General features: G+C 38.1%; 1 protein-coding gene across 1 annotated transcript in view; it reads left to right on the top strand.

Moving 5' to 3' along the window:
* The first annotated feature begins 2,012 nt into the window (after nucleotides 1-2,012).
* Nucleotides 2,013-26,436, top strand: part of LOC104944522 (BMP/retinoic acid-inducible neural-specific protein 3-like) — a 35,833-nt gene continuing 11,409 nt past the window's right edge. Inside the window, exons 1-3 of the mRNA XM_010770065.1 lie at nucleotides 2,013-2,152; nucleotides 6,325-6,515; nucleotides 9,192-9,376. Coding sequence (XP_010768367.1) covers nucleotides 2,013-2,152; nucleotides 6,325-6,515; nucleotides 9,192-9,376 — 516 coding nt within the window. The remainder of the gene's footprint in view (nucleotides 2,153-6,324; nucleotides 6,516-9,191; nucleotides 9,377-26,436) is intronic.

Below are 26,436 nucleotides of genomic sequence, written 5' to 3' on the forward strand. Positions count from 1 at the left end.
AATGGTGAAATTCTCTTGTTATTACTCATCAAAGACAGCAGAAAACATGCATTATGTAATCAGGAGGGGACTTTGACAGAGGATTACTAAAAAAGTACAAAGTAAAAGTAATTCAGTTTATTTTTGGTAGCAGTCAACCTAGTACAGAGTCCAACAGTGACAGTTTTATTAAAAACTTGCCGTAAAAAATGTTTGTAAAAAATAAATGAAGAGCAGCTGATTTGAAAAAACAAACTCGAGAGACGGCTGAGTTACCGCAGTGCAGAATCGCTGCATAGTTTAAATCTCCTGACAATGTTGTCCATTTTAGACATAGGCTTATTATATTTACAGTCCTTAATAACATTCATTTTCTGGCCTCAATGTGTGTTTTGGCCGTTCTCGTTGTGATCGCTAAATTCACCTTGTTTATAATATTTTCACCGTTCCAAGCAAACGAGTGCTTTTTGTTTATAAATCACTTCTGCGAGTTTCGCGCCCCTCGCTCCAATGAACATTAGACCATTTATTAAGGTAAAAAGCAAAAACGCCTCGCAGACGCTCTTCCGTTCACTTTTTTAATAAAGAAAAACAAATGGTCCGAAGATACACGGATTCATCTCCCTCCATCATGTTGATTTGAATCCGAAGTTCTGAACATGAGCCCGCCCCGCTCGACCTTCTGAGCCAATCACAGCGCGAGAATTACCTGCCTTCAGTTTCAACCATACTCCTTCCTTTTCCACTATACTTTCTCTCACACATACATGCATTCTTCTCTTGCATACATATATTGTCTTCATACATGCATATGTTATTTATAATATTAAATGTAAACATTGAATGAATGTGCATGAGAGAAACATTTATAAATATGAGCATTAAAATATATGAATATGAGAACAAAATGCATGAATGTGTGAGTGACAATATATGAATGTGTGTGAGAGTGAAAATGTATGTACTGTATGTATAAGGAGAATGTATGTGCGTGAGAGGACCAGTATGAATTACGGCCTGTACGGCCCCTCATACTTTATTGAAGCTCTGCTGCAGTCCGCAACATAAAGTTATCATTGTGACAAAGTTATTCAGGACAAGCGGCCAACGAGGTATTTGTTTTACGTTTTCATGTGGGCGTCATGTCCTATTTTCATTTGTATATTTGTATGTGTACACTATGCTAATGTATTTGACTATGTATATGTTGTTCTTGTTGTAGTTCTCACGGCGTAACGGAAGAAGGGAGGCTAGGTTAAACGCCAAGAATAAACGCCCATTTTAAAGAACCGACCTGTGTCTGTTTCGTGAAGAGAGTGAACATCTCTCTAAAGGAATTTTAAATTGACCATACGTTACTTTTCCCTCATACTATTTTGCCTCAAGTCTGAAATACATGGTTTGGTCCTGTGTGCTTTTCTATAATGTAACTGCATTGTAAAACAGAAGCAATATAGCTTGTGGGCATTTTATTACCAGGGGGTCAGCCTCTCACCCTGCAGAAGGCCTTTTTATAGACGCTCCCTTAGGTATTATTCACAAAGAATAATGACATCAAGGGTGATCTAAACAATAGTGTATGTAGGGCAGGACCAGTGTTATTGTTCATGTGACATACAGTATCACATTGTTACAGTAGAACATTCAAAAGGAGGTGCTTAAACACATGAGGAAAACAATGTTATACATTCTGTTTATTATCCTCTAAAATGTTGGAACTAAATGACAAAAGGCTGCTATAAGATAAGTTATATTTTTCTATTGCTGCCGTAAAATTGATTTTGCTTGTGCACTCTTTTTAATTAAAATGTTTTGAACGATCATTTCCCGATTTCCTCAACCTTGGAGATAACATTAGCAGTAGCACACTCTCCCATAGCCTGCTCAGTCCCACACTGTGCTCTACCACAACCTGGATTGCTATGCATGGTAGCGTGTTTCGACTTCATCAGGTTATCCGCCGGCTTGATTCCCTGATTTGTTATGAATTGGTTTGTTACCAAGCTGCACCCTCAGGCAGCCTTTACGCTCTGATGGATCTGAGACACATAGACTGTGATGGACAGGTAGTAGCGTACCATTCCAACGCTCTGATCGCTGCCCCTGTAAGCTCCTGCAGCTCCTCACATCCTGCTGCACGGCGTTCCCGCTCGCTCGGAGGGGGGGCTGACAGGTAGATGTGCAGCGAGCCCCCTGCTGCACCGGGCTACGGGTGAAAAAAAGCTGCGTGTGTCTGATTATTATTATGACTATTTCAGTCTATCGGCATCTCACTGAGAGGAGTTCAGGGTGAAATAAACAGGCACATCCATTGTTGTGTTGTGTGTGAGGGGTGTAAAATATGTAAAATCTTATAATATTAAATGTTCAACATTAACATACCAATAACTATAATATTTGAGATGTATAAGAAGATAAAGAAGTGTATTCAGTGCATGCTGCTGGTTTGAATATAATGCAAAAATACAGCAAAATTATTCATTTCATTCAACATTGAACTGAAACCCAAAAGGCTTGAAGAAAAAAAAACAGATGATAGTTAAATTGTTGAGTGAACATTTGAACTGTGTCCCTTTTTGCAACTAACTAAAGATAAGTGTTATGAATTTGCGAAGTGGTCATCTCGATGGGGATAAGAACAAAGATTTCCAGTACTGTATTGTGTAGCCATAGTGTGTATGTGCGTAGAATGCAGGAGGTGAGGCAAAATGGAGGGCTTCATCCACAGATCTGTATGTGTGTGGGTGCTGTATCCTCCAGTGCAGCTGTAGAACCGTTCATAAATGTCCATCAGGGAGCAGCACAGCGAGGCAGTGTGTCGATCACAGTTAAGTTCTCCCTCTTCATCTCTGCGCTGCTCCCTTCTTCAGCCAGCCCCGGCGGACGGAGGGAAACACTAATGGCCGCTCGTTATCGAGAAATCCAGACATGAAATAGGCCTTAATGAGCTGTTTTCTGCTTTGTATTTTTCTCTGGGGGTCATTGTTATTGGTGAGAAATTGATTGGCACCTGGCCAGCTCCCAAAGGGGGCTCTGCGATATTCTGGGAGAAAGAAAAGTTGTTGCAGCAAGGGCAGCTTTGTTTAGATGTTTGCAGCTGCAGGGTGTGTGAATGTGCATGTGTGTGGGCAAGTGTCTTTCATGAGGGGGTTGGTGTGTGTCTGGCCGTGTTGGGGGTTGCATGCATTAGAAAGAGACATGTATAAAGAAAGCTTCACCTTGGCCACTCAAGATCAAAGAGAAAATAGCAAGAAGACATGTCTATGCAATTAGAAGAAATATGAAATTGGACATTTCAATTAAAAAACAATATCCTATTTTAGAGATTAGACGTCTCTATGGCAGTGAAACTTGGTGAAAAATAGAACATCCTGCATGTCCAGCAAGATAAAACATACAATGCCTGAAGAGCAAAACTTGGCCAATACTCCCTCATATTAAACTTTTAAAGAATCAATCATCACAAAGCCATAACCTCCCAGGAGCTGAACCAAGAGTCTCCTCAACCTGCTGGTTATCAAAAAACTGAAAGAGAGGCGGTTCCACATATTGAAATAAATCAACTATAACAGCAGACAGATGAGGAGGATGCTCCCTTTATAATAGGAGTCAGAACTACATTATATCACCTCTCACCTCATGCTCCCAAATACAATACTCTGAAAAAAGAGAATGTCTCCATATAATATAAAAACAACCTTTTTTTGCACACATAACAGAGGAGAAATGCCCAAATGTGATTACATTAATCACCTCATGTCATGACCTGAGGACAGCCAGTGAACCGAGATAAAATATATATTTAGCTTTTTTAGTAATACTGGTTGGTAGGTTGGTTGGCTTATAAATGTATTTATAATTTGTATATGATTGTCATATATAGTTGTATTATTATAATTGGGTAAAATACACACACACACACACACACACACACACACACACACACACACACACACACACACACACACACACACACACACACACACACACACACACAAACAACATTAACACACACCGCCACACTGAAATAGTTTTTTTGTGCTTCTTTTAGCTCATTGTTGTTGTTTTTTTTCCTACAGCGCGAGCACTGTATTGTTCTGTCTCAGTGTCCTCATCAATCCTGTTTGCAGCAGCAGCAGACAGCTGTGTTCAGCAAACAAGCCCAGATAAATCCCCTGTAAGCTACCTGCCCAACAACAAACAGCAGACAGACAAAATTAACTGCTAAAAGAAGTGGAACATTTAGGAAAAAAAGGCCAGATATATTTCTCAGAAGTTGGTGAAGACCAAACCAGAGTTTACACATCAATCACTCATTCAGTAGACAGAAACTCCAAATGAAGCCATGTCTGCATTATTTCTTGTTTGGCAACACGTTATCCTTTGTTAGCACTAATAGTTTCACAGTAGTCAAACATTTCAAAAAGAAGTGATCTCATTAGTGTCCAAAAATAGATTGAATCAGGTTGGATGTGATATAGATTGTAACGTCAAACATAGATTAACACCTGACTAATTTTCTTTGTCTCACTTATACAGTAACTGTTCTGTCTGCTGCCGTCTGGCAAAAAACACCAGACTCAGGGACAGCTGTTGCCATCTTACAATTTATTTATCTAAATAGTTATCACTGTAATAAACCATGTTTAATTTAATCTTACTGCACAATATTTAATTTAACATTCTGTTCTTTTATTTATCATATTATATTTTACGTGTATAAATACTTCTTGCACACTTCCTTTTTATTTTTCCGTTTTATTTTTGTATTTGTTTTATTGTTTATGTCTTATACAACTATGTTGCATTGTTGGAGGAGCTCGGGATATACACTTTTCTTTGCCATTTCTACACTCTAACTTATCTACCAGACTGTATCTATGTATAATCAAATCAAGCGTATTATAAATGAATGTTTGAATGGACGAGTGTTGAATGAATTTAATTAATAATTAGTTGATTCTCTTTAAAATGACTGTTATCAAGTCTGAACCAATTGTTTCATTGTCTTTTTTTGCTCAAATTCATAGCTATTGTTCAGTTAACATCGAATTTACTTCTTTCTGTATTCAATCCGAACATGTTTTTGTTAAGTTTTTGGTCACAGGACTAAAAAGAAAAGGTAACTGCATCCTTCAGTATTTTCTAACACGTCATTCCAAACATGAGGGTAGATGTAAAAATATTGAGGAGAGAGCATTTGTGTTTCAGCCTTTGCTTTGACCTAACATGGCATGCTTTCACAGCTTCACAAAGCAAAAACACATCCAAACTCACATCCATGATAGATTATTCTCCTTTTCCCACCAACAACCAAAAAGTGATTGAAAGGTCTTCAATTTCTCCCCTGCTAGGTGCCAGTAGAACCATATTCATTGACAGCTGCATTTGCATAGCAATAATCAATGCATCAAGCAGCAAAACTCTGCCTGCAATTGGTAGATAAAGGAAGCTGGCATGCTCCAAGGCCAGGCTGAATATCAAACGACTTCAGATTAAGCCTTTTCCTACCAAAAAGGCCCTGAAAACAGCATGACTCCATCCGTGATTATAGCCCGTCCAGCAACAGCGTCTCCATTTGTGTCTCAAGATGAAAAAAGATTGCGCAATTATTTAAAATTGCTGGAGTAACACAATGTTTTCCGCTATGTTGCAAAGCAATTCTCAGAGCCGGAAGTACAAATGGCATGAGACCTGTCATCAGTAAAAACCTTAACTTGAAGTCCAGATACTAAGTATAATAAAAAGCAGTAGACAAAGGACCATAACATATCGTTTTAATACTTAAATACACTTATATGCAGCTTACTGTATATTGGTATGGGTTTATTAATGTAGCGTAATCGTCCACAATTTCAATCCCTATGGTATTTCGCCATCCAGCCTTGACAATTGCTTTACATCACTGACAAAAACGTTGTTTCTCCACCAATTAAAAAAAATAGCACAATCACTTTTTCCTCTTATGTGGCCATATTAGGCGCTGTGGTAAAACAGAAACCTATTTATGTTCTAAGTCAAGTACATAAGTTTCACTTTGAGTTTGTGCAGATTTCCCAGAGTTTTTCCATAACCTCTGTAAAGGACTAAGGACAAAGGTTGTAATATGTTGTAACTGTAGATTGTATTGTAGATAGTTTGTGGATATAAAACTAAATACTTGTCCACTTCAAAATCCCAATAGACCACCAATTTTACAAAATCAAGAAGCAGAAAACAATTATTCAGTGACCCTTGGTGCAAATTTTGTTTTTCCATTGTCCATTTGGATGTGGTTTCTGTGCCTGCATGCAGCTTTCATGTTTTGTGTGCTCATTCTTAGCATGTGTTTTTGTGATATTGCAGGGAATTTGGCCGCTGGAAGGTGAACAGCTTGGCCCTGGAGAGACAAGAGAACAATGGCTTTTCCTTGCCACTGGACCCCGAGTTCCTCCAGACCATTAGGCAGTTGGGCAGAAGGCCCAGTCTCAGCTCCATCACTGACAACATTATCAGGAAATACGGAACCCACTTCCTGCTCTCTGCTACACTGGGAGGTAAATAAACAGCTTGTTGTTCTCTTTGATTGTTTGTTGTTTTCTTAATTGACCAACCTTTACGTGATGCAGAAAGCCATGTGGCCTAAAGCCAGGATGGACATGTGGCCCATCCGTAACCGGATAACTTCCAGGAACCTTTTTAATGATTTGATTAACTTTACGTGTATTTCAACTTGAGGAACCAGGGTCTAAATTCAATAGTCAATTAAAATCAATGTTGCCATACTGTGTATACCATTGTTTATACTAAGGAGATGTCTGGGACTCAAGCAGAAAGGCAACAGTACACGAGATGTTTAAAGAAACTTTTTTTGTTTGTATTTACCCAACAAAAAAAAACACATTATAAACCAAGAATCTTTAATGACTAGGCCTATAAAAGAGGTAAACAGAAAATAACTTGAATAAATGTAAAAGCATCTTAACAGGTGTTAACTGAACAAACTTACCTGCCACAATGACGCATATGGAACATATGACTAAACCAAATAGTAAACAAGGGGTCTCTGTGGTCCTGCCTGACTCTCATCATACTACATCCCTGATGGCTCCCACAGGATTGTTGACATCCTCGTGGATTCATCTTCTTATTATAGACATATGCATTTCCAAACATTCGGTCTACCTACGCTGTAAAATGTATTATCTCTTTGATTTACACACGGCATCTATTGCACGTCTGTCCGTCCTGGGAGAGGGATCCCTCCTCTGTTGCTCTTCCTGAGGTTTCTCCCATTTTCCTTTTAAACTGTGGGTTTTTCTCTGGAAGTTTTTCCTTGTACGATGTGAGGGTCAAAGGACAGAGGGTGTCGTATTGTCATACTGATATTCAGTACAAACTGTAAAGTCCACTAAGACAAATGTAACATTTGTGATATTGGGCTATATAAATAAACATTGATTGATTAAAATTAACAAAATACAAAAGGACACTGACAAAACCAAAATCCCCCCTTTCATATGGAAGCATGTTTTTTTTCCAATTTAGCCCTCACCCACGCCTTTTTCTGAAACATGAAGCAACCTCCTCCAACGTTCACGGTAACTCAAAGACAAATAAAGTTATTATTACAAACAAATAATGGAAAACTGCTAAAATGTGTGAAAATAAACGTAATAATATCAGGTTACAAGCAAATGAAAGTTTACTTTTTAAATCAAATGTGTGGTGTTGATTGTAGGAGTGGCCATCAAAGGAGACCTCTGGACATCTTCTATCCAAACCTTTCTTTCAACTTCATATTCATGTTGCAGTAAATTCAAATTCAAGAACCAAGCTAATAACTACTAAACTGAACCCCAATTAGGAAATGGCTAAAGTCACTTCTTTTTTTTTGTTCGGAATGTATTTATTCCTGCATCTATTTATCCTTAACCTATTTGAATATTGATCATTTTATCTATATTTTGGACCTTGTCTCAGATCTTACTTTTGGTATATTTACTATAGACATTGAGCTTTTTGAAATGGTGATTAATTACCAGAAAGATCTATGATCTATGATCTATTTGTTGGAAGTTTGGAAGCTTGAATGCTCAAACAGCTAAATATTTGCCAAAGAGTGGTCTCAGCTGTGACTGTCGGATTGTTTGTTGAGCCTGTGTTTTTGGGCTCATAATATCTGACTCAAGATGTAAAATCTATATTTGGAGTTGTTAAACAAGAATGTTAGTCGATCCCCTGATTCCATAACAATAGATGTAATTTGGCCAGACTTTGTGCTGCAGAGCTCCCGTGGTTATCTATTTCCTCCCAACTTCTCTGCTGGCTCTTTTCATCTTTGTCTCTAGTGAACCATGATATATACCAACCATATTTAAAATAGATTGGCAAGACCATCCTGTACGTCATGTGTTGCAAACAAATAGAGAGAAGTAAAGCCGCGGAAGCATGGCCTTATATAACCTCCAACATGACCAGTAGGCAGTGTTAATGGATATAGAGTTTATATTTTTAAATGTTTTATCTTAGGATCATGGTGCTATTAAAGGTGATTAATAAAGCTTTTTCAAACATTGTTATGTGTTGAAAGAAGTGGTGCCTGGTAATAATTATTAATCATTCAACTTGAGTTGGACGTCTGATTAATTTAAAATGTTTCATATTTATAACAAAGGTTTTTAAATGAACAATATTATTACAATACAATTATTACTATTGTAACTTCATTATGATTGGAAAAACATTGTTGTTAAAAGTTTTGAAGACTCACTCATAGAAAAAAGTTAGTTATTATATTTGAGATTGTCTTTCAAATTATTGTGGAAAACAATGCAATGTTATATCTATCCCCAGTGGTAATGTACTGTATGTTCACTCTAAAGCCTCTCACAATTAAAATCCCCATAAAACCTCATGCTGTTAGAAAGGATCTAACATTGATCTCAGGCTGTCTACTGTTTGCCAATACATTCTGCTCAGTTAGCATTGAGAGACTTGTTCCATGAAGCATCTCAATTGCACTCTAGCTGCAGAGGAATCACCAAATTAACACAATGTAGAACACAGTATACAGTACGACCGTCAGACAGGGCTAACTTGCCTATGGGACTGTATAATTAACGTTGGCAGGTTTTAATGGGTTAATGTTTACCAGTACACCACTTTATGCATGTTCACAGGGGATGAGTCATTAATGAAGTGTGCTTATTTGACTGTGTGTGTATTCATAGGGGAAGAGTCATTAATGATCTTTGTGGACAAGCGGAAGTTGAGTCGGACGTCTGAAGTGAGCGAATCGAACAGCACAGCTGTGACTCTGGAGGCTCTGCACCAGCTGGCGGCCTCCTACTTCATCGACCGGGAGAGCACCCTCCACAAGCTGCACCACATCCAGATCGCCTCCACTGCCATCAAGGTAAAAAGCTTGATCTGAAACAAACACAAAAGGTTTAACATTCACAAAGTCATGTGCTCATTTGCCAACCCTATTGTTGGATTTCCCCCTCATCTCTTTAATGCGTTCAATGAGATTCTGTTTCAGTGAATGCATGTAATAATTGCATTTTTAAAAATATTGGCAAATTATCTTGATTTGCTCATTCACTAAATAATCCAATACATAATGGCCAGTATTAAGCATTTGAAATGGAACCCTACAATCAGCAGGTTTAGCTGATTTGAATGAGACAAGTGATTCAAGCGAGCAATCAGGGTCCACTGTTTTTCTCCCTCTTTATATTCACTCAGTATACATGTACAACCATCCATATTTTTTAACTAGCAAATATTATGAACATTGAAGATAGTGAGTTGCTGACCTGCATGACGTTGGAGTTTATATAAAACATTTTGATGATCACATAGTATTATGAGATGTTTACTATCTCATATTGTTTGACTATAAATGCAAACATGCGTCCCTAATGGAGGCAGTAAAGTTCACATTGTCGTTCTGTAGTTTTATAGCTTTGTTAATTGTTCTGTGGGAAGCTATTGACGCTCCTTGGACCATACATAAGACAATGTGGAATGTTGAAAATGTTAAATGTTCTGTACAGTAAATACAACACTTGTTCTTTCTGTTTTCTGTCTATATTCTTGTGTTTTCGAGATAATTATGGTGCATGTGCTCCCTTCTGTGCATAAGTATCCAAACAAATTAAGAAAATCAGAATCCAGAGCGGTCAGTACCTGCCAAGTACTTACTGCTTACTAACAATTACTGGATGCAGTTGGCGACCTATCAATAGGCACTTAGCGGACACCCTAGCCTGCTTCATATGCAGAAAATCATAATGCCGCAGATTAATAATACATAACTTTAAGGGACATAAAGCAGACTCAACCCTTTATCTGGAACATAGCTACTTTCTTTTTAATTTATGAACCTTTCATCGTGAATGCACTCTAAGACCTCACCTAATGTTTCGTATACTCTCTGGCAGTAGTAGTAGTTTCAGGTCTTCAGGAGCAGAACTTCATATTTTTTATAAGGGATGTCAGTAGGTGTTGGGGGTGCTGAGAGAAAGTCAGTCTATTTGAAGACACAGTACAAAGCGGTGTGACATTTGAAGAAGGGTTCACACCCTATATCAGATGTGGATGTCATCATTGTGATGTCACCAATTGGTTTGTTGACTACTGTTTTAAAGCATTGATTTTGATGATTTGGCCATTGCCATCTTGAACATCAAAGCACATGATCACTCGATTTTAATTTGCATTTAGTTGCTTGATATCTTTGTAGGCTACAGATGGGTTTGTCTTAAGAAGGTTTATTGAGCTTACTTGGTGCAATTGCCAAATCCCTCTCCTTTTTATTCTGAACAGACCAACATAATCGACAGGATGGCTAGAGGTCTGACACTTAAAAATAACCAAATGTGGTTTCAGGGCATCTCTTTCCTCCATATGGCAAATTCTGCTGCAAAAGCTTTCCCTTCTAAGACAAACAAGTAGCTGCAGGGTTTCTGTCTGATATGAGTTGTATTGTTCAGCTCAGATCTATACTTCTGAGACTGTATTGGGGACTGAGCACCTGGAACATTGCGTGCCAAGCCGCTTTTTTCTAATGAAATGTGATGCTTTCGCTTTGGCATAATTGCAGTGAATTTAACAGCATGTAATGTTTTTTGTCACGCAGTTTGGAAACCAATGTCATACATGTGCTATTATGACAAAACTGCTTTTATTTAAATAAATAATTGATAAAGCAACGACTTAGCAGTGCTTTTAGACCACAACAATTAAGAACATTTAAAGCACATATTATTTTCAGTGAAGATACTTACTTTATAGGCAAGTAAACTAACAGATCTACTTGAAATTCTTAATTTCGCTGGTGGGTTAAAAACATATTGTCCTTTTCCTTGAAGACACTATGGTTATTTCATGTGACACTGGAGTAAACATCACATGCACACTCAATGAGCAAATGAGATTCCAACCAAGAGAAGAGATGAAGCGAGCAGTACGGTTTATTCCGGTCCTTGCTCTTCCAGGCGAGTGCAGGCTTTTATATGGAACAGCATGCAATGCATATCGAGATATGCTTATGATGTAAAAATCACCTTGCATCTTTTACTGCTTAATACCTTCGGGGTGTGTTCATTCATCACTCTGTCCGTTTTTATCAAGCAGAATGAATTGAATCGGCTGAGTTTGCCCTTCGCACCGCAGACTGAATTCTATTTGCTTTCTGAAGAATCTATTCCCTCGCGTGGCTTTAATGTGTTTGCACTGGCTTGTGGTAAACAACAGATTAACGTCACAGAGTTATACCAGCTACCTGCAAAAACACAATCTGAGGCACTGTCATCGTCTTCAGTCTGCGTGTGTTACTGTATACTGTGATGACAGCTGCTTCTGCAGTGGTAGCTTTCTGATTGGATTTACCTCACCCGACACATGACATGGCTAATACATCACAATTCATTGCTTTGGATTAGAATGTGTTAAGATCCTTTTTTTTTTAACATTTTATACTGTCCTTTGATAAAGCGGATGCCAGGCGTTAAATAAGGCGAAATAATATTGATGCATATCAAAAAGGTTGAAATACTGAGATTACATGACATTAAATCTGACAGAATATGACAATAACAACGTCTAACTTTTGAACATGAAAGTGTAACGTCCAACCTTGGAAATTATCTAAAAAATATTTAATGAGCATCTCAATGTTATATCAACAATCTGGCTCAGGTTTCATCATATAACCTAAAAATAATGCTTTAAAATTCATTTTGGATGCATTTGTTGCTGTCAAATAAACAATGTATTTCCATCCACCAGCCCTGTTAAGCTTAATGCAATAATCATATTTAAATGATTTATTTAGCTTTAAAGGGAGGGAATCCTCATGACACGCATTTTTAAATAATTATCATCCGATAAAACAGACCAGTCTCTGCCAGTCTTTTTTTTTTTTACTCCGATGACGTTATCAGTGATTTTAAGCTGATTAATTACCGAAATAACATCAACCCTGTGGGCGGCGCCATTTTGACGAGTCACATGACTTATTTTACCGGAAGTGACGTGAACTATGCGTTTGGTGTCGAGGACAAATTGACGTATGTGCTTTGTTCATGTTGTTTACTCTAGTTACTCTCACAATTCTATTGAAATGTGCCTCAATGTATCGCGAAACATTGCCACAATTCGGATAGGAACAATCCACGGAATGCTCCGTGTGCACGTGCGCTCCGTGAATGCTCCGGAATGCTTTCTTTATTTGATTGATTAACTACTATGGAATTTATTCAACTACATTGTACCATTATTATGTTAGGACTCCTAGCATACATTGTTCTATAAAGAGTGCATTCTGTAGATATGCTTTTTGATTTCTTTTATCATGGCTATACTAAGTAAAGTTTTGGTTTTGAAAATTATCTGTCATTGTCCTTCATGTCCTTGCCATGTAATTGTAGACAGAATCCATTTGACACGCTTTAGAATTAACAACCATAAACTTCTTAGTGAATATGGTCGATACACAAATACTCCTGTAAATGACAGGTTGTAAAGTATATAATGCTAAGAAGAAAGGGCTGTACCCGTCGCATTTACCCACCTTTTACTTATTGGTTCAACCAAAGAGGTGCGTTTCACATCCTTCATGGCAACCAGTGCTGTTCTCAATACAGCTTTTTCTAACACCACAGTGTCAAATTCCCTGTGTAAACATATGCAATCCAAGTCGTCTGTGAACAGTTTATTTTCAAGCTCTTCAAGCTCATGACAACATATGTTCATAAGAGGATTGTCCATGGCTACACACCGATCGCAAGTACACCATTCATGTACAGGTCTCCCTACTCGCCCCCGAAATCAATTGCACGAGTAAAGGGACAATCACCGTGCTGTTCATCCTCATCGTCACTGTCCCTGGATTCCTGACGGTTCTGGCCACTTGGCTCGAACCTGTATGGCTGAATTCCCCCATCCAATCTCTCCACATTGCTCAAAACTTCTTCCTCGGCTGACGAGTCCGAACTCAAATACTCTGCCATGTTTTCGTCGAATGAGCTGTCGTGTTTACAAAGTGAACGCATAGATGACGTCACGACCTAGTTTTTCGGATCATGTGACTACTGAAAATGGCCAAAATGGCAACTGCCTGACGGAATATACAGGTTTTGATAAAAAAGAGCTATAAAATCATTATTTACCGGGGAATATCGCTGATTTCTTCAGGGTATGGTTTAAACATAATGTTTCACTAAATACTAAAGTTTTTATTAACTAATGACTGGAGCTTTCCTTTAAATAAAAGAAGCCCGTGAATATATGTTGTCCAAAGGATGAGGATAGTGTAAAGCTTTAATACTTATATATTTATTAATCATTATCTAGAAAATATGAGATACCAGCCGTCATTTCCCGGAGCCCAGGGTGATGCATTCAAACAACAGACCCCATTACAATAATGACAAAAGCAATAAATAGCAAATCCTTTATTGAAAAGCAGAGTCTGTCATTTTGGCTTGATCACCTAAATCATCTAAGCAAGTAATTGATATACCGGTATAGTTATTTATTTAGTAATTCAAACAACATAAATGTATTGGTGCTTGTGTAGTCTCACGATTTTACCTGTAACCCAACGAAGTACCACCCTACCAAGCAAATGTTGTGTGGAGATCTAGCAAATAGGATCAAGTGTGATAGGATTATGTTAAGAAAGTAAACAAAGGAGTCCATCGAAGCGTTTCAGGCAGGGGGGGGGGGGGAAGGAGAGAGAGTGTGTGTGTGGAATAAATTCCCTCTGGTGTGAACATTTGCATGCACAATAAACTTTATAACACACTACAGGAAAGGTTAAACCTTAACGCATGAAGGGTCTCTTTAATATTTGAGAGGCTGAACATGCATGTGCATAACAAATATGTAATATAAAGACTTGAATACTCCATGTTTCATCAAAAACTGATGATCAAATTATTAACTGGGTGGAATTAAATGTATAAGATAAACTGGCCATCCCTAGTACAATATTATTTGATGATTCCTGACACAAACACATAGTTATCTATGCATTGCATGCCTATATTGTACAAAGACAGTCATCAGCGAGTAGAGATTTCTTTCTCCATTGAAGAAACTGAAGATGGGTCTGAATCCCTCATTCGGAATGTGGAGCTGCAGCTAAAACATTAAGTCCCTTGGTTTTTTTCTGAGCTCCAGCCCATTTTTCATTGACTCATCCTTTGCTTTACAGCGCATCGGAGATACAACTGTGCATTCTCTAAAGTGAATTGGCAAGAAGACATTGAGCTGATTTGGCAGTAGCCACTGAACCAAAGTGCTGCTAAAAAAAAACGTGATTGAGATGAATAAAGAAGTAGTCCTTTGGGGTACATTTGTTTGTGATGCATTTTCAGGTGACTGATGTAAGATATGCACAACGTCAGCAGCCCTTAATTGGGAACATGGGTTTTTACCTCACCCTGATGAAGACAGATGCCAAAACAAAGCTGCATTGAAAAAGAGCACAGGTCTCCTGGTTCTAAGATATACTCATTTTAAATTGTAGATATGCCTGGCATTAAGGCATCAAGTAAAGCAAAACCTGCAAAATAATCAAAGATGAGGGGAAAAGGGATAGTAGTGCCAAAATAAAAGGTTTCTGCTATAACATAGTGTCATGAATCATCCCTTCCATTTCTGTAATTTCCTTTGAGAGCCTCCATCATTTGTCAAACGTTTTGCGGTATGAGTTAAGGTGTCATATGTGACTGAACAGGAGGGATGAGACGGGGATAGACAGGTCTTATTTAAAAAGGCTTTTCAGCCGAGGATGGAGGTGAGGCAGTTGCGCAGGAAATGCGACATCAATCAACGTGCTTACCCTTGATTTGCAGCCCAGGCTCCCTCTGTATTGAAGATTCATTAAACCAAAGTTGGGAGGAGAATATCATTGACGGGGAGGAGAAGTGATAAGGGATGTTTGACCCAATTTGCCACGCGAGCCTTGTTTGTTCAGTCAGTCGTGCAGCGTCACGCTTCATTTGTTGGCGTAGAAGGAAACACAAGTAAAAGTCGAGCCCCAGAAATCAGATAATGGTTGCTGAGGAGCGGTTGCAGGGAACACGGTTCCCTGAGTTCGGGGCAGTTTTGATGGCAAGATAAACCAAAAAAACGCAGTGTTATCGCAAGCTCTGATGAATAATTCATTACAGTAGATTTCGTTCCGCATCTGCATTATTCAAAAAGGAACCTAAACGTCCTGCTTGGTGTCTTTTCAACTCGTCTTTAACATTTAACAAGATCTATAGGTTTCCTTCCTTAATATGTGTGGGAGTGAGGAAGAATCCTAAAATATTCCTCCTTATAAATAGTTGTATGATACTGTAGCTCCTGGCTCTAATCTTATGTCTCACTTCCCATTCTTTTTAAGAATTTTACTTCTTCCAGCTATTTTGCTTTAATCTGCAGCTGGTTCAAAGAAGTGAAGCCTGGAGAGCAAAAATAAATACACAGAATGTTGCTCCCTTGGCCCCTTTTCAAGTGACTGGTACTTCCTGTAAAATTGAGAGTCTCAGTGAATATAACACCACACAGAGGATTAAATTCCACTTTCTTCTACCAAAGGTTGCCCTCTCTTCCCCTATGGATTGGAGTGACATTTTTTTCTCGTAGACACTTAATTGCTCATCATTCTGATGCTATTTTCTTCTCGTTCCCCCTTTTCTCACTTATAGTAAGCTTATCCCTCACTGGTTGACATTAGTCTGTGAGCCAGTGCAACAAAGTGGTCTTAATACATGCATTGAAATCCTCAGTGTCTAAATAAACAACCTGAAACATATCTGAGATGCACATTTTTGCAAATCTACTATGCCGTGGTGATTAAGCCTGCGACAATTCTTGAAGGTGCAGAGAATGAGGCGATTCTGAAATGAAAGACGATTTTCATGAAACATTAATGCTATCTTGTAGGCCTACTTTTTTTCCTCCAGCAAGCAGAAAGTGCAGCCATTTAAAGCCCATTGTTGCTCATTATGACAACACAAGCTAACACTAAGTGACATTTTATGCTGTTTTTGTGGAATTATTCATATGATGGATTTGCAGCACTGATACATGTTCATCAGTAACATGCTTTCAACTAACTGGTCGTACAATACTATTCAAGTCTTCATTTTTCTTTTTTAAATAATGGATGTGCCTTAGAGCTATATATATTAGTAGACCATGTCAACAGGATAAGTGCTGCTTTGCCCTGCAGATAACACAATGCTTTCCACCAATCTAAAATCTGTGCGAGAAAAGATGAGGCATAATCTCATTTAGATGATGCAGGTGTTTAAGTTATCAATGTATTAGCATCATTTCCTTGAATTATGTATTTATATATTTTTTAAACAGCATTAATTAGAAAAGTACCTCCACTGGTTGAAAAAAAAAAGGTCTTATGTCTTAAAGTCAATGAGAAAATTACCCTACTTCCTATTTTAACCCTGGTGGACATTTTTCTGATGAGTTTATGGTTTCAAATGCTATTTTCAAGTATTTTTCTTAACAGCACGATGCTTTTATAGGTCATGCTTTCATTAAAAGCTAAATAAAGCTGATATTTGAAGGCGGTGCTAGCTTGTGATTGGGGCATGGTCCAGTTTTTGCCTTACAACTTTATTCCTTTCACAGTGTACTTTCAGTGTTCAGATGTACTTTTCTCCACACTTAATTCAAATACGAAAAACAAAAAACAAAATGGAGACGTCCAAAATGTCAAAACCATAGTCCAAGCTAAAAACCAATGGGTGACGTCACTTAGTAATAACTATGTAACTTTCTTGTTACCATTATATGTATATTGATTACTACCTGCTACTAATTTATTTAATAATATTATGATCTATTTAACGTTTCTTGTTAATTAGTCATGTGTTTAATGTGTGCTCTGAGTTTTCATTTTCCTCCCAGTGTTCAATACCTGCTTTTGCAACAAAACTATTATTTCCCAAGTAAACCACATTTCAAGGGAAGAGTGTTCTTGCTGGAACACTTGTCCCAACATTACCCCGGTCTGCAGAAGAGACTCAGTTAAACTAGCAGCTGAGTAGTGTTCAATCCAGTTACAATGCCAAATACTATCTCCGGCTCTCGCCTGCTCCAACTTTCGAAACGACACGTCCTGAGCCACTGCACTCGTGTGTTGGGCCACAGTGTAGTCTGAGAGTGGAAATATGTCAACTTTCCAAGCAGCAGTTTCCCCTGAACAGTGTGTCTGGCAGAGCTACACTTTCAGCGACAGAGTGTGATGTGAAGTTAAAAAAGGATGCCTTCAGGGCTCACTTGGGATTGTTTGCTTCCTGCTTGAATACACAGACTGGTGACGAATAAACAGAAGCATAATAAATGCTGATGCTTCCAAGCAGGGCACCTGAGCTCCACGAATGGTTTGATGACAATGATGAATGATATATAGTATGCTAATTCAATATGCTATGGCAATGTTACCAGATGTCACCTCAGTTGAGCATTTATTTATCCAGTTAGAATGTTATCCACGTTATCAGCCTTCACCAAAAGAAGAAACACAAGAAAAGGACATGCACCTCTATGGATCTTAGCAATATGAAAGGAACAAAGGAGGCAGTCAGGTCATTTAAAGATATAGTAACAAACGGAAAACAACCGATCATGCAAGAATATAATTTGAAGAATCCAGTCCTTTGCCACCAATGTTACTTTTAATTGCAATGACTGGTAGCCAATATGTACTGCTCTTTGTTCAGTGTGTATCACTTGTGTCATAGCTGGTAGCTCACATGGTTCAACAGTGTTCAAATGAAGTTGAATGACATTAGTGCACATTCTTACACCCATGAGGCTGGTGTTCCTGTCCCACAAGAAACAATAAAGTCATGTTGTGTTTGAGTTCACAATGTTAACATGTCATTTTACAAATATAGTTGTTATAGTTGTGTTGTTTAGAACAAAACAAGTTATACAATAGTATGGTTGCAATAACTTAAATGAGTTATAGCCCTGTGCCCTAACCCAAAATAAATTATGTTTAAAAATGAGTTTCATAACACATTGTTTTCATGTTTTATACTCACTTTGACAACTAGTTGGAGCTTTCCAGTCTGAATTAGTATATCCATAACTCTAACCACTTATACGTGTATCAGTTATTGCTAATTTACAGTGACGTGTTTACAGTCTATAATGTTCAAAAACTGCTTTATTTTCCTCAAACTGCCTGTTTCCTCATAATCCCCAAAAGCATTAAAGGGCCCATTTAAAATAGCAGATAACATTAAAAATCGGTAACCTATGGAATATTTAGGTGTGCAAATGTTTGACAACACTATCCATTATGACACCAAGAGACTGCAGTTTATGTGGGAGGAATTGTACTTACCCTTCTGATAGACTTTTGGAAATGTACTAATCAGCAACAGCTTGTGGTAATCAAACACCTTGCTAATACACATTATGTGAATTTTTCCAGTATAATTTGTCATCTGTCTGTAGTGCGCTTACTGTCTGTTGCCTCACTTTTCATCCTTAATTTGGGACAAAATATTAAAAGCCTATACAGAATGTGAAGCTAAGCACTGATCTGATGCCAATGAGCTTTTTTCCCTGCCAGCTTAAAAGCCTGCAGGTTTAAGGATTCTGTTGATCAGTGGAAGACAGACACAAACTGCAAAAGACTTTGAAAAAAAAAAAAAAAACTCAGCCTAATGGAAAACTGAAATAGGCATTAGCGTCTGTGAATTTATGAAAAATTACCATTTGCTTTTTCAACGATTAGTTTCTGTTAAGCTGATACTCCACCAGGATCGATCAATATGATAAGTCACAATTTTACTTAGCCACATTGTGACAAAATACCCTCTTCCATTATTTTGGTGGTTTTGCATTTCAGGCAGCTCTAAGAAATGTATTAAAAATATTCTCTGAAGGAGCATTTAGACAGATAGGAGACATCAAATGGTAATGCTTGAGGGCATAGGGAAGTTCAGCGATTAAATAAACAAGTCACGTCCTCAATGTGTGTAAGCATCTCACACTGCTTATTCTAGGAATGCCTTAAAGTACAATTAAATGCAGCTGTTAGTTATTTCAACAGTCAGCACAATTATCTTGTACTCAATTATGGCACATTAATAATTCCCCTCCAACGGATCCATGTCATTTGCATATCATATTCTTGCAATAACTCTGCGTTTTTCTCACTTTTAGGAACAAAATAAATGCCCAGTAGGGTCTTGGAAGTAGTGAAATATATAAAAAGATTTTTAATTTTGGGGTCGATTTCTAATAGTGAAGGCTGACTGTGCACACATGCTCTGCTCCACTGGGTTCTTTTTGCAGATGGTCTCATTGCTATGCATGGAAAAGACATCTTTAGAATTGCATTTGGTCAATTTTCCCCTTTAAGTTGGACATCTGTCTGTGTTAAAAATTAATCTGCGGATCCCTACGGAAGCTGCCAGGATTTTAATTAAATGTGTTAATGCGTCAAACATAAAAAGGAAAATAATGCAAGTCTCTCCCTCTCCCACCCATCTCTGTCTGGCTGTCATGCCTAACATGTGCATTTAAAAGACAATATTTAAGCAATAGCAACTTGAAAAAACAGTCGACATATGAAGTATTTTAAGAAGGAGACTGAAAGAGACACACAAGGTACATTCAAAGCTCCCAGCTACTTATCATCCTCAGGTCATTCTGTGTTTAATTTCCTCTATGACCTTGTATTTGTCAAAAGTAGATGTCAAAAGAATGACAACTTTTTTGCCCACAGCGGTAAAAGTCTTCCGTTTCCTCCCGGCTGGATACCCTAGTTTCTGTCATTAATCTAGCAAGGAGATGTTGTTCCCGTTATTGGACCTTTGGGGAAATATTAAAAGAAGACACCGTCATGGTGTTTGGCAATAATTCCCAAGTGACAGCGAAGGAGATGGATTTCCCTTCAGGTTGGCAGTTTATCTTTGCTGCCCGTGGAGCCTGGATATATTCATGCTCCAAATCAGGCTTTTGTCGAGGATGATTGAGCAGAGATTGCGAACAATCTAACCATGAGCTCCAACTGAGAGGAGAGGCTCCAAACTGTTCTTTTGTGGGTGTTTTGTCAGCACAAATCTTGTTTTGATGTCTTTGAAGCTTGGATATAGTTGCAACTTTCAAGATGTACGTCAAAAGTTCCGGGATATTTATATACCTGCCTCAGAAGGTATTCTGTTTTTAGCTAACTTTAGTTTCTCACCTCCAACTTTTTACCAATTAATTTCAGTTGTATTCATGCAGTATGTCTCTTTGACCTTTATCTTTAAGGCAGCTTATTGTCGGCTTCATTTAGTTGACTTTCCACACTTGGGGAAATGATTATGGTCGGAACCTGACTCCCTCTTATAGGTTTGCTGTTTGCTTGTTGGCAGTGTTACTTTTTTAGTTCTTGACCGGTATTTGCTGCTCTTCACATTTATTCTAATTAAAAAGCTCTCATTGTGATACCTCGGTTTAATTAAACCTATGGCAGCAGCTTCCAAAAAGTATGTTCTCAAGCTAGCCGGCATTTAACCTATGACGCACTAGCTCTTAGTACAGTAGGAAATAAGCCCCTAAACGGTTTGACAGTCCAACTATAGAGCCCAAAAAAGAAGACCTTGACAAATCCAGCAATGCATGCACAGTTTTTAAACCACTTTCAACAAAAGGCCCTCATGGCATGAATATATTTTGCTATTTTTCTCAGTATAACTTATAGTTACTGTGTTACTGAAAGAATAACCAGACTGACTTTTGCTACATGCTCAGCTTAGGAATAGTAAAATATATCTTCTACACATGTTTGTACACATTTTTCTGTCTAGGTGTCCTTTTCTACAATGCAGAAGCGTAGACTAACACATTTGAGGGCATTGGACTCAATTGAACACATGTTGGCTTGGATATATATTTAGACTTTAACACCAAAGACTTGAGTCTTTTGGCTTACATCTACTATCTATCAAGCCCAGAGATTCAAATGTATCTCAGAAAAAATGTGTGCCACAAATCAATCCATTTCCTAAATCAACTAACATTATTAATTTTGTCAATTAATAATACCTCAGATCCACTTAGTTTGAACCAAATCTACAGCATCCATCAACGTTGCCGAAGAGGAAAAACAACTTAGAAAACAGAAATTGGGAAAGATGACTTGTTCAGGACTCAAAACTCAACGTAGGGCTCAACTTGGGACTAGAGTGCAAATCATTTCAAATTACTTGTGAATTGCAAAACAATGACTTGGTCCTACTTCTGTAACAGTGCATCTTAATACTTCAACTTATGATTAATTTTGGCAGCAGGGTGAAACCTAATGTCTTTAGAAAATTGAAGCACTTTAAATAAATATGTTTTTTCTTCTATATTACTGTATTCAGTCAACCCACACATTGACTCACAACATAATACGTTGGAATATATTTGAATCTAGAATTTGTTTTGACGTGAAGGCAGAAAAAACTGAGCTTTAATAGATCAACTGGTAATAGAAAAATAACACATTCAGCTTGAGTGTAGCTGTGTATCAGTTATCTGCCTGAGCAGCTTCTAAAGCTTCATTTGTGCCAAGAAAATTATTTCCTCCTGGCACACTGCTTGTTTATTAAAATGTGAGCAAGCAACAGATCCTATAAAACTCTGTTAGGTCTGCTGTCATTTAGCTATTGTTTACGAAAAATGGTACATGCAATGCATAAATTCCACTAGAAATTAGCTTTTCTCTTTTTTGCTACACTGGTGTTAAGAGTTATGGTGATTCAGGCTGCTGCAGCAAGGATACAAGCAATGTTTACTGGGCTTGTTTATAAAGAAAAACAACAGCTTTTAAACAATCCGGACGGTCCCTGCGCACACAAGTCACTGCTACTGTCCACAGGCCTCCGCTTGTTCATATCTCTCCTCAAATAAACACTAATTTCCCGAGCAGAATCCTGGTGGACAGAGTTGTCTGATGTGCGTCAATTGATTTTTCTCTCCTACTCCTACGTGGTTGAACTTGTTCTGAGTAAATTAACCTTACTCTGAACAGGTGTGATAAACCGAGTCACCTCTCCGTCTCCAGATGGTTCTTCCAAATCTCCCAGTCATCACAGATTTTCTTTTGCTGTGTCTTTTGTGTGGACTGAAGCTCTCCAGTATGATATAAAATCCTTAAACATGCAGGAAAGCTCTTCATTGCTAAAAATATAGACATAGCTGTTGTGTGACAGATTGTCAAATATACAAGAATTCCTTAAGCATAAGACGTCTATATCCTTTATAGGCTGGCTGGTATATAACCCTCTCTGAGTGCCAAACAATCAACTTCTGCCAACATGTTTGGCGCCCTTCTTCATGTCACTGAACCGTTTCCTTATATTATACATGAGTTCCCCTTGGACAAGAGAAACTCATGCTAACCAAGTGTGCTTTAATCCCTCAAGCTGTAGTTATATCATATTCTCCAAACCTCAGAGTGCTATTTATGCTCACGCCAAGACTTTACACCTCCCGCTCGCTCAAGTTTCCTCTGGGAAAAAATGTTCTGTGTTGGAACTTGCTCCAAACTGTTCCTCCCTTCACCACATTGTCAGACTGTCATTGTGCAAACCGCACCCCTACAGAGAGTGTTAACAGAGATGACTTTGACTTGATTGAAGTAATCACACCTGGTGATAATAATCCTGTTCTAGTTCTGTTTTCAACTTCGCCACAAAATCACTTAATGTGAGCTCCTACAGTATTATACAACTGTGACAGGGCTTTGTGTTGTGTACTACTGATTAAGTGAACAAAGCCAGTTATGTTGAAGGGTTGTCTTTGTAATCACCAGCAACTATTTGGAACCAATATCATCTAATCATTTACTTTAATTTATGTGGAGAACATAGCATCACAATTATCATCAATAATACTATAAGCTACTTTTAATGAAGAACTCAAACTTTTAAAAGTGCAGATACAGTATATCCAAAGGTATTCGCCTTGCTCTTAGCACAAGTTTGTCATTTTTTTTTTTTTCAGGAATGATTCTCAGGATGGCAATGTCAGTTGGTCGGACAAACCTTGGTAGAGAAAGAAATATCTCAACAACTATTGGATGGATTTCCATTTTCAGACATTCTTGGTCTGCATAAATCATACTGACTTTAGTAACGCCTACAACGTTGCTCTAGTACCACCATAAATTCCACATTTGTAGATTTAAAAAAAGTTTCTTGAAGACCATTACAAAATCTTCCCACTAGCTTACTTTTAATTGTGTAATTGTCTGTTAAAATGTCCTTTCATAGTTCTTAGTTTTTTGACAAATTATCGGCAACACTTGTGATATTTAAAATGTGGCATACCAACTCGCCTAAACAAAGTGGCCATCGTAAACAATCCTGCTTAGCATAAGCATGTTAGCATTGTCATTGTTAGCATGCTGTCATTTTAATTCAGTACTTAACCCCCCAACCCTAACCCTAACCCTAATCCGCTAGCATGGCAGTAGACTCTTTGTCTTGTTGAAATACTATACCAAACTGGGATTAACAAATCAATCCACCACTTGCATTGATGTTTAGTTGTATAACAGCACATCAATAAAAAGGCTGTTCAAGCCCCTGGCAGAGTGATAACTATAGAAAACCTTGTTATCTTGAGAAAGAATACATTATTCAGCTTACATCATGTAACATGCAGCCTTGATTAGTTTAAGGGGCACTTGGCCAATTTCACATATCAGAGTCTCTTTACAGGCTACAACGAACAATGTGTCTAAAGCATATTCATGTCACTTTGCGGCATGATTTGTCAAGGAAGCAGAAAATATGGCATCAATAATAATGACATTATATAGGTAGTTCTGATTCATCCATTCTGATACTTTGTGTCCATTTTGTGTCTGAAATTGTAACAGGACTGAAATTCGTATTTGATGGAGTCTTCTTTTAGCTGCATTTGAAGAAAAATACCCAAAACTAATTTGTTTTATATATATTTTTATGCCAATCCTCTCATCACATGTAGGCATGTGAAGTCTTGAAACAATATTGCACACCCCATGAAAAATTTTGCACCAAGCAATTACACAAATCCTCAGTTGCATGCACTGTAAAAAAAAAAAAGTTAGGACAACTCAAAATTTCAAGGCAACAGGTTGCACAAGATTTTTAAGTTTTGAGGCCAACTAACATTTCTAAGTTTCTCTTTTCAATTGAGTCAACTAATTATATTTTGTCCAGACAACTCATTCAAATTTTGTACAACTTCAAGTTTGGAGTTCTGCATACTAAACATTTTAAATAAGTAAAGGTTGTGCTAACTTATTATCTTTGGTTTGGAAAATGTATCTTTCATACGTTTAAAAACTTCTAACTTTGAGTTCCACATACAAAGAATTAGGGATGCACCGAATATTCGGCCGCCGAAAATTATCGGCCGAAAAGGTTTTAGCACCGAAAAAATACCACGAATGTCAGGGAACAGGGTTACGTTGGTAAGCTAACGTGTTGTTGTGATGACCTAATCAAAACGCGGCGACAAGCACGGCGCGCGACCATGCTCGCGGCTGGCTCACAGCCAACATGTCTGCCGCTTGGAGATATTTCTAAATATCAGAGAACGAGGCGCGGATTGCGATTTGTAAAACGTTTTCAGTTGACATTTTTTCGAGGGGGTGTAACTGCAAAGACTTTCACCACTTCGGGATTACTCCACCACTTGAAATCAAAACACCCGGACAAATATGCGGAGTATGATCAACGTAATGATCAATGGCCCTTTCAGCTTTTTAACCATTTTCGGCCGATAATTTTCGGTGGCCGAATATTCGGTGCATCCCTAGTATGAACTGTTATCTGTGACATGTTGTGCATTCTCAGACATCATGGATTAAAGTTGGAGGCAATCCCAGTTCACATTTACTGGCAAAATTACCCCTCTCTCTGAAACTTGGCGTCCTGACCTACAGTTTTCTTTCTGGGCCCTAATGATGTGACAGGTGGCAATAAAACGCCTTCATGTTTAACCGCTTAGTGGGTTTCTTTGACAGAACAAGCATCACCAGATCTCCAGTAACAATGCTCCTTTAGTGGCTAACAAAGTCTCAGCTCCGTAGCCATGTTAAGGTGCTTTCTAGTGCGCGCCTGGAAATCAAACTGTGCTTCATGTGCTCGTGAGGCCTTATGCCTTACATGTTGAGCCAGGTGTCCAGAGCGTTAGAAGCGCCGACTCTCTATAGTGCTTTACTTTTTTTTTTTCCTATGCCGGGTGGTGGGCATTGGTATATAATTTTTAAATCCTCTGGCAGCAGGAGACGAGTTACGCTTGTGGATTATTGCTATTGATCAATCATTCGAGTGTTTACTTAGGGTCAAACACGTAAAACTCACAACTTAAAATTGAAAAGCGTTTTTACGTTTATTTAATAACAAGAGCACAGTGTTCAATGTGGACCGTAGATATAGTATTAAGTTGTCATTTTTGGTGCTATATATTTATATATACACAATTATTTTTATTTTTTTAAAGAACACCTTCAATTTCAGGGGGGTGCGCGGGGCTCGCGGGGTTGGCGGGGGTGCAGTGCCTCCAGACAATTGGTAGAGGAACACTGAACTTATATTACATAACAACCTTGAAATAGACCCCCTTCATATTTCGGCTTAGGAGCAATTCTGAGTTTTAGTTTTTAAGGACTAACGGCTGGCCAAGCACAATAAATGGAAACCCTCTGGAGTTTGAGCTGATTTTTTTCTTAAAGCATTTTCAAGTAATTCAAGAATAATTGCCCTACATTCGGATGATTTTTTTCCAATTTATACTTAAACTTATGAGTCAAAAATACCCCTCTTACGTGAGCGACCAGCCCTTGCGTAGTAATGGTGTCTGTATGTTGCCCTCGGTGAAAAAAATGTGGACACCCCTGCTCAGATGCTATTCTTCTGTCTCGGCGCTCACTTTACAGTGGGGATTAGGAAAGTCATTTAA

This window comes from Notothenia coriiceps, unplaced genomic scaffold, assembly GCF_000735185.1.
Source record: "Notothenia coriiceps isolate Sejong01 unplaced genomic scaffold, NC01 NC01_scaffold00008301, whole genome shotgun sequence".
NCBI lineage: Eukaryota > Metazoa > Chordata > Actinopteri > Perciformes > Nototheniidae > Notothenia > Notothenia coriiceps.